Genomic DNA, 9,644 nt, shown 5'->3' with positions numbered 1-9,644 from the left:
TATTCTTTTAATCAACTCATTAATGTTGATTGTTAGCTTATTACTCTTTATTAAGCCATAAATCATGTTTAGGATGCTTTGGGAAGAGATGAGAATAAAAATGTGAACTAAATGTAATTTTTCAAAATATGCTGAAAATAGGGTCTTCGCTCGAGCACTACTTTGGTCGCTCGAGCGGACTGTAAAATTTGAAAAACTTCTGGGAGTTCGATTTTCACACTCAAGCGAAACTTTTCTCGCTCGAGCAGACAGTGTAAATTCTGGAATTTCCAAAATTGTAATTGAAGTTCAGATTTGATATTCAAAGCCTCAAAACATGTATTTTTGGTACACAAATATAGAGAACCAATGTATAATTTAGTAGACACTCCCAATTAGAAATCATTTATTCAAAATCATGCTCCAATTGACCAAATTTAGATTTAACTTATTTCCTTTATATCAAATCCACAATTTTAAAATATGAATTAGACTTTCCAAACCCTTGAAATTTCATAATGTATGTACAATTGGAACTCAATTTCATGTTAGGACAACTAAATTCAACCCAAAGTAATTAATTTCTAAATTAATTTTCATAAATTTGATCATAGCTTCCATTTCTCATTTTCTTTTTAATTACATAAAATTGGCCTCAAGTTCTTTTTATTTATTTATTTATTTATTTATTTTCCTTAAAATCATGAAATTGGAGTCATGAAACTTCTTATAAAATCATTCACATGTATGAAATTGACATCAAAATTACTAATTTTATATTCTTATAAATTTTCCAACTAATTCTCATAATCTTAAACTTAACTTAATTTGTAACCTCAACTTAATTCATAATCAAAATATGTTTAATTTAAATAAAATCTTAAATTACATTACATGCATGGATTAAAAATCGAATTATAAAATCAAAACTTTATCTAGCATTAGGATTAATTCTAATTTTTCATAAACTTGATGTTCAAAAAACATTTCTTTTTTCTCTTCAAAATATGTGATTGAATTAATCCAAATTCTTCAACATCCATGATGCATGTATCATTAGAGTATTAAACTTGTAAAATTTATTCATGCATGTAACAATGAAGCTTAGTTTCATGTAAAATCACAATATCAAATCAGAAATAATTAATTTCTAATTTATTTTCCATAACCATCCACATGCACGTAACCCATTTCAAATTAATTTCCATAATCTTATACTTAAGCTAATTTTTCTTCATCTTCTTGCTATTGATTCCAATTTCATCTTTAATTTCAAGTATAAAGTAAAGACTCTACACAAATTAACATAAATTCCATACCTTAGTTGAACCCATTCTAATTCTCCTTGGGTTCCTTCCAAAAACTTGAGCATTTCTTTAAATCTTCTTGAACATTTCTTTCTTTTCTTCTCTTTTTTTTTGTTCTTCCAGCAAAACTCTCTCTCTTTGGTCTCTCTCTCTCTCTCTCGGCTACAAAACAGAGCACACTTGCACCTCTTTTTTTTTTTTTGATTTCATTCTTTCTCTTGAATTTAGTCCCCAACACCAAGGTATAAACATACACCTATACTAACCCATCACACTACACACGTGCACAATATGGATATTTCTTCAAATTAATTTATGATTATAATTAACTTATTATATAATTATCCATTAACTTTATTAAACACAATTTGATCTTAATTAATCTTAATTAGTACACAATTTAGTTAGTCGTGATTAATCACAAACCCCACATAATTTAATTAATCTAATCGACTTCATTGAGGCCCAATTAATTATATTTAATTTTGTCATTCTGAATCAGATTTTTAACCAAACTCCAAAAGGTTCCATATATTAAGTTAAACATATTTCCATTATCAATTTTGATTTCTCAAGTTATTTGGGCCTTTAATTTCTAATCAGACTTCAAATTTCCGTCAATAAATTGCATATTCAAATTGGACACCCCATAAATAAATTTAATTCGTAATAATCACAATTCTCAATCCTCATAATTTAATTAACTTAATTTTCTCCAATTCGGACCTAATTAATCGGATCTCAATGTTACTAAACTAAATTGAATATTTAATTAAACTCCCAAATGGGTCCGTAATTAAAATTAAATTGACTCAACTTCTTAATTTCACTTCCTTAAACCATTTGGACCCTTAATTTCTAATTCCAAAATAAATCTTTAATAGAATCATATACGAGTTAGATTCCACAATTCTCATAAATCCCAAATTAAATTATAATACTCGGCAATTAAATTTCAAATCTTCTTAATTAATTAAGTACTAATCATTATACGTGGTGGAATCGTTACACAACCTTAGCTTGGCCATGCTCTAGAGATGCCGATGTAACTCGGCCAAGATCTTTACCTCGGTCAAGAATCACATTCTTAACTCGCTTACATCGGCCCATAACTTAAGTCCGCCTTATCTGAGGACTTCATGGCCCGGTTGCTAGGTCAAGAACATGGCCCAATCTTGATTTTGGGCAACCTGTCTGAACTCTACGCAACCGAGCTAAAACCACTCATCTGTGCGACCGAAATAAAAACCAAGCTTATTTGCACAACCGAGCTAGAACCGAGGTCACCTGCACAACCGATCTAGAACCAAGTTCATCTGAACAACCAAGCTAAAACCCAACTCGTCTGTGCAGCTGAGCTAAAACCCAGCTTACCTGCATGAACGAGCTTGAATCGAGGTCACCTGCACAACCGAGCTAGAACCTGGCTCATCTAAACGACTAAGCTAAAACCCAGCTCGTCTGTGTGACTGAGCTAAAATCGAGCTCATTCGTGCGACCGCACTGTTACTTATACTCAATTTTGATTTTCCACCATGCAGAATCCTAGGAGACCAAGCACACCAACACAAGTGCTCTCAAAGGCCAAACAGTCACTATTCATAACTAGGCCAACACATTTCCCCGAGCAAATCAAATTGAGCTCTATGGGCGCTATCGTTTCCTAGTAAACACGCTGGGCGAAATGGCTGAGTTTCGCAAAGATTACGGCATTCTAGCCAACGTACATTTTGAACTCGACAAGGATGAAATCCTTCCTTAGGGCAGGGAGAATACTTGCCCCTTCACCGTGTTGTCCACAGTAGAAAAGGGACTTCGCTTCCTGGTACACTTCTTGATGTGTGAGTTCTTAAGGCAGATCGAGTTGTGCCCTACACAAGTATCTACCAACGCTCAGCCATACAACAGATGGTTTTAATTGGTACCTAAAAATAAGAGCATGTCCTGAACGCATGGTAACCGACACTTCGGACAAAGACTTGCACGATGACGACTTCTTTTGGGTAACCAGTAACTATGAGACTGCTGATGTGCTTGGTTGGTACATAAGTAAAAATAAAGATTCAACAAGTAAGCCAAATTCAACCTGTTAAATTGTTTGGATTCGTTATTCCGAGCCAACAACTTTTCTTTCGTTGGTATTGCCAAGCTACAAACCTTGTATCCTTACCCTGAACGAGGACGCAGTGAGGGTTGTGCTAAGATACAAGAAGCGCAGCTACCACGATCTCCCCAGTTACGTGCTGAGCTACTAGTATTCGGTGAAGCGGAAAAGAAAAGTCGCAAATTTCCTGTCTAAACATTCTCCTCCGCTAAATCCAACTCTCCCAGATGTTTCACTTATTCGTTTAACAGAGGAAAAAGAAATTGCGAAAAGAAATAGAATCAAAAACCTTACCACTGCTACCTCTTCTGACCCACCAGCCAATTCGTCAACGCTCTCGCCAACTACGGGTCAAGGTTCAGGAACCATGTTGGCCTTAGCCTCCACCACCGTCCAATCCACCAGCACAGAATCCCACCAAGTTAGTAAGAGGGCCCGTACGACTGATGGTTGAGGAGGTTGAATCGATGCCTACCTGGCAGCCTAAGCTGAAGCACCAGCAGAAGGACATCCCGACGAGTGCTTTCATTACTAGGGACGAAGAGCACCTTCTTGCCTTTGATCTGACTAAGGCGTTACTGATGTCAACCGACATGACAAGGAGCGACCACATCCCAGACACTCGGATGGTCAAGTCCGTGGTGAAGTCCATGGCTAGGGTAAGTGTTCTTACAAAAATTGTTTAACTGTTTGCTCGATCTCGCCTTCTAACATTTTCTTCTTGCAGGCAATTCAGAAAACCCATCTTGTGATGGACCAAGTTGTGAAGTTGCGGTAGAAAGTGGCTGACACAACTGCGTAAGGGAAGTACTTTAAAACTGAGCTGGGGCGAGCTAAAGCTTCATTAGAGATGGCTAACGCTGAAAATACCAAACTCCTCGGCTAGCTTGGTAGCGCCAAGCAGGAAAGGGATGCGGTACGCGCCGAGCTGGAGAAACTGAGGAAAGAGAAGTCTGACGCTGAGAAGGAAACTGAGGACAAGGGCTTTAAAGAAGCCGAAGAGAGCTATACTGTCATGACCCAAACCCGTCCCTATGGATTAGAGTCAATTATACAGAACAACCTTTAGCCCAATCCACATCCTTACTGAATATACTAACTGCCTTAGGCCCATTTCATACCCATACGTTGATCACTTCGTATATTTCATTCCGAATTAAGTGATTAGAATACTCATTCATAATATCACTTTAAAGGTTTAGAACCTTACCACATAGGCATCGTTTAGAAAATAATGCATATACAAAAATATTTTTGCTAAGATATTACTCACAGTGTTCTGGTGCTTGATTCGTTCTCGTACTTGACCCTACATAATTCATAACACTTGGGGTCATAATGCAATTTACTTTCATGGGGGCGTTTGTTTCATGAGATTGAAGTGTGGGATTGGACTCTATGTCCAATAAATTTACTAATTCATCGCTTAGTTAGTTTAGCGAACGTCGAATTACAAGTCAATAAATTTAACAATATATATTGTATTACAGTTCGCTCTTATCGTGTCCTTCTAAATAAATATCCCATTAAAGTAAATTACAAATACATACTCAGATTTTGCTTAAATAAGAATTATATCCTATAATTTTAGAAATGATAAGTATCCCTTGTCAACATTTTTTATTTAATAAATTAACAAAAAAAAAAGAAGAAAAAATAACATATTAGCAAAAGTTATAAAAATAAATTACAAACCAGTAGTAAATTTTACAAATACATAACAAAGCAAGTTTTAAAATTTTTAGGTATGTATAATAATATTTTTTAGTATAATAATTTTTCAAAACAACACGATTTTTATATACCAAAAAAGTTATCTAAATAGTATAATAATTTTTCAAAAAAATACAATTTTTATATACCAAAAAATTATCTAAATTATTTATTTAAATATATTTCTAGTCGTACAAAATACATATACCTGAGCTAGAAATAGAGGCGAAACCAAAAACCCCTCGCTCCAAAAACCCGTCAACCTGTTTGTCTGCCCCAATCAAACCCTAATCCTCATACAGAGCCATGGCCATTACGCGTTCCGGCAGAGGGCGCTCCTTCCCCGTCGACAACCAGCCCTACCCCGCCACCAGTGGCCGTGGCCGTGGCCGTGTTCGTGGTCGTGGCCGTGGCCGTGGCCGTGTCCTTATCCGTCACCGATCACCCTCCCTACCCTCGAACCCAACCCGAAATCAACATCAACAGGAGGAGGAGGAGCTCGTACGAAATCAATTAATACCGGAGTTGCAGGAATCAATAGCGGAGGAGGAGGAGGAGGAGCCCGTAGACAGCCTTATAGAAAGCTTACAGAAAGAATCTCTGGTGGCTCTGGTTATGGAAGCAATCTCCAATGACCCTCATTTGATTGAGAGGGTTCGTAATCTGGCTGAGGTTGATCCCGCCCAAAGAGAGATATGGGTGTCCCAATTTGGAAGGCAGACCGCTCTCACTTCTGAGACGTTGAATTCTTTCTTTGGAAGATATGGAGAAATTGAAAATTGCACCATCAATGTCTATCAGAAAGATGCGAAAGCAGAGAGCCGAGGCTACATTACCTTTAAGCAGCGAAAGGCCGCGTGGGAGGCAGCGAAGGAGCCATCCCATAAGATCGGCGACAGTTATGTCAGGTGCATACTGCCCTCTCTTTGGCGCTTCCCCAATCCTTCCCGCTGGTTGCAATTGCCCGGTTACTATCCTGCCTTGGGATGCGGATGCAGATATCAATATAAGTTACCAGAAAATCAGTACGCCGCCACCTCCTCCACCACTGAGGAAGAAGAGGAGCCTCTCGAGAAGCTTCTGGAAGCGTTAGGGACTTACAACCTGGTTTCATTAGTGAAGGAAGGACTAATGAAAACCCCAACTATACTAGCGAGCCTCTACAAGCACGCTGAGATTGATCCGACTCTTCGACATATCGCAGCTTACCGCATTGGCCCCTATTTCATGACTAATAGGACGATTGTGAATTCAGTATTTGAAAAGTACGGTGAGATAGAACGCTGCAGGTTTGATGAAGATGGTGTTCAAGTATTATTCAAGCACCGAAACAGTGCATGGAAAGTGCTGAAAGAACCATATCTAAAAATTGGTGACTACCTCGCAAGGTGCATGCGACCATCAGGGAGCCGCGGCATGCTTTTTTGGACGGACAGTTGAACAATGAGCACCAGCCACCCACATCTTTAGGTGGGTGTCTTTAGGTAAGAACAAAATAAGATATATTTAACTGCTCGATATTTGTCTTTTTTGTGATGTTTTACTTGGTGCTTATACACAAAATTTTAACCTGTTTTGCTTGGTTTTGATATATAAAAGAAAAGAAAAAAAGCAAAGATAGGATAGAAAGTGTTAGTGTATGCAAATAACTGATTTTCGCTTATTGATGCTGCATGATATAAAGATTAACGACTTCACATAAAGACACGTGAATTTACAGCACGCTATCTAAATGGCTAGTTAACTTATATTTATTATATGAATACCAGCCACAAACACTCAATGTTTAGTTGGAAGCTTGTCATTGTGATGCTCTAAATTATCAAAGCCTCAAATTATTTTGGCATCATCTGACAAATGTTGGCTCTAAGGACCAGTTACTAGAATGATGAATGAAGATAAACTAAACACCCAGAATATTAAAAAAACTTTTGTAAAGAGTCTTGCTTTTGAATTGTTACACATGTTCAGGAATGCAGAAGAGTCTGTGGATCACTTTATTCTTTCGTTTGGGATCTTTAGTAGTTGCTGCTTTTGGTTTTTGTCGATCATGTTGTGGTGTTTTTAATTCTCATAGTTTTGGGCAAGCGGGTGTTGAGTGAAGGTGTAGATGACATGTGATGAAGCTGTACTTACTGATGACATTGTGAATCTATGATTCAATGTGCGTGCACTAGATAAGACAAGGGTAATGGCATGTGGTATTGGAATGCTAGTCATTATGTAGTCGCCAATCTGCTGCTAGTTTTGGATCATATCAATGTATTGTAAGTTTAAGGGCTCATAACCATGCGTGGAGATCACCCACACCAATGCTCATGCTTGAGTCTATGTAACATAGATGATTCCTTGTGCTATAAAGTGTGTAAGATGAGTTCATCTTGTGGAGTTTATGGTGTTAAGTTTTGTTCTTATAGACAATGGGTTGGAGATACCAATGGAGGATAATGTATTGTTTGATGATCATGGTTTATGATCTTAGAAGAGTGACTGTTTAGAAGAGTGTGTATGTGTTTGTTTGTTTTCAAATTGGATGGTAGGTATGTCCGTATTTTTGTTATGCATCTACTGTTTTAGATTAATGCACAAGGCAATGATGATCTGAGATCCTTCAATCTTACTGATGAGTGACTTGCCTTAGTGTTATTTAAACTGTTAATATTATAAAGTCTACTAGCATTGCAATTTATTCTTGTTCCAATTTTTGCTATATGTGATGGAAATATTGCTCTTATGTGTAGTAAATAAATTGAAGCTAGTCACTATTGGACAAATTTTGTGTCATATTCTGTAGGCTGAGAAATTGTTTATTCTATAGATATGTTTGGACTATTGGTTTACTTATCCCAAAAAAAGGTTTAGATTGTTATTTTGAAGTATGTTCCTATGTCAAATTCAATTTAGTCATCTCCACCATGTTAAATATTAAAACTCTTCTTTTGTGTCCCCTTTTTTATTTTTATTGTCATTAGTCCCTTTTTTGTTACAAAAATTATTGTGTCCCCATCCTAGTTGGATAGACAACAGATGTAATACAAGGTATGCAGTTTCAGCCTCAGTTTGTAATTGTTGGTTTTGTACTTGAAATATTTTCTTCTTATGATGAGATTTTTTTATTATTATTATTATTATTATTATTATTATTATTTATGATTTTATGCTTTCATTGTGCAGATTCATCAAACGTTTTGGACTCTAGTGATTCGTCAAACTGAAAGTTTTGGACTGGTGATTTTGTATGAACTTCCTGATGCTCGTGTAGATAATGCTTTAATTATTATTTACCTAATGACTAGAATCTACATTCTCCGTACTTTTCTATCTATTCAAGTACTTCATTTTTTTGGATGTTTCCAAAACAATGTGGTATTTTTGTGTCAATATTTATGTTTCTAAAGAACTCTTTGGGAATAACATCCTCAAAACATCAGTTATTACTCAGAACATCAGTTGTGTGGATTTTTGGGCATATTAATTTTTCTGCAAGTGCTTTATAATGGAATTATGTTCAGAATTGAAGTTGATAGTATTGTTTGTTTATGTGGTGCTTTGTTGTACTGTTATTGCACATTCATCTTCGACATCTTGCGTAGCCTTATTTTAGCCATTGGGTGAATCCATCCTATACTAGTCAGTATTCCAGGTGGCCTTTTTTTCCCCCCACTTTTTACATGAACGTAACATTTCTCAAGATTTTTTTTGGTTTGTTTTGCTTTTCCTTCTTTATTGTTCACCTCCCCATGGCGGGGTGTAAGGTTCAAAAACTTCCTCTATATTTGATGATGGATGGTTCAAGACATGATTAACTTTAAGGAATGAGAAGTTTTGAAAGCAAAACACATGAATGAATTGGGAGTGTTTCCAAATTAATGGAAGTGTTTCCAAATTAAGTATTTGCATTTATATTAATAGCTTGATTTCCACCCCCCTTTCATACTAAAATTACCTACAATGTATAGTTTCTCTAACTAATTAGTGAGTATTATTGTCTCATGTCAGATTTTGAACCCCTCTCAATTTATGAGAGAGGAGTGTTTTGGGTCTATTTATAGTAGTAGAAAAATAGCCCTAAGGTCAATGAAAATGATGAGTCCAAAACCCCCAAAAGTAGGGCCCATTCGAACCCCAAAATTCTATAAAAAAAAACATGCAAGGGTCGACCCTGGTTTGGTGGTGTCGACCCTTCAGGAAGAAATGACAATGCTGTCAAGGCAAGGTGTCAACCCTTGGACAGGAAGGGTCGACACTAAATTCCAGCACCTATACTCAGATTCTACAGTATACAAGGGTCGACCCTTCCCTAACTGGTGTCGACCCTTGAGGCCAACGACAAAAGAAAGGTGTCGACACCACCAAGGCTGGTGTCGACCCTAAATTTCAGCATCACTTCTAGAATTTCAGCAACAAGGGTCGACTCTTAGGAAGGCTGGTGTCGACCCTAGAATAGAATTTTTAAGTTTCTAAGGAACTTTTGGACAAGAACAAATGCGAACGAACAAACTCAACGAGTTTAAATCTGATTGTACTCCTTCAAAACAAAT

The 9,644-nt window shown here is 36.7% G+C and overlaps 1 protein-coding gene across 2 annotated transcripts; it reads left to right on the top strand.

Moving 5' to 3' along the window:
- Positions 1-5,199: 5,199 nt before the first annotated feature.
- Positions 5,200-8,632, top strand: LOC114286390 (uncharacterized). Of its 2 annotated transcripts, none has more exons than XM_082903760.1 (2): positions 5,200-6,573; positions 8,278-8,632. In XM_082903760.1, exon 1 carries the CDS (start codon positions 5,410-5,412, stop codon positions 6,541-6,543), a length of 1,134 nt encoding a protein of 377 aa, XP_082759886.1. In that variant the 5' UTR covers positions 5,200-5,409; the 3' UTR covers positions 6,544-6,573; positions 8,278-8,632. The 2 variants fall into 2 exon arrangements, with proteins under 2 accessions (XP_082759886.1, XP_082759885.1); XM_082903759.1 differs by having other exon boundaries at positions 5,200-6,587.
- Positions 8,633-9,644: the final 1,012 nt, after the last annotated feature.

Source organism: Camellia sinensis, chromosome 13, assembly GCF_055761805.1.
Source record: "Camellia sinensis isolate YWXY chromosome 13, ASM5576180v1, whole genome shotgun sequence".
Taxonomy (NCBI): domain Eukaryota; kingdom Viridiplantae; phylum Streptophyta; class Magnoliopsida; order Ericales; family Theaceae; genus Camellia; species Camellia sinensis.
Note: the sequence above shows the minus strand (reverse complement) of the source record. Positions and strands in the feature narration are given on the sequence as shown.

Bases quoted from the DNA above. Each gene is read 5' to 3' on its own strand.
- LOC114286390 (XM_082903760.1), top strand. From the start codon at position 5,410: ATGGCCATTACGCGTTCCGGCAGAGGGCGCTCCTTCCCCGTCGACAAC.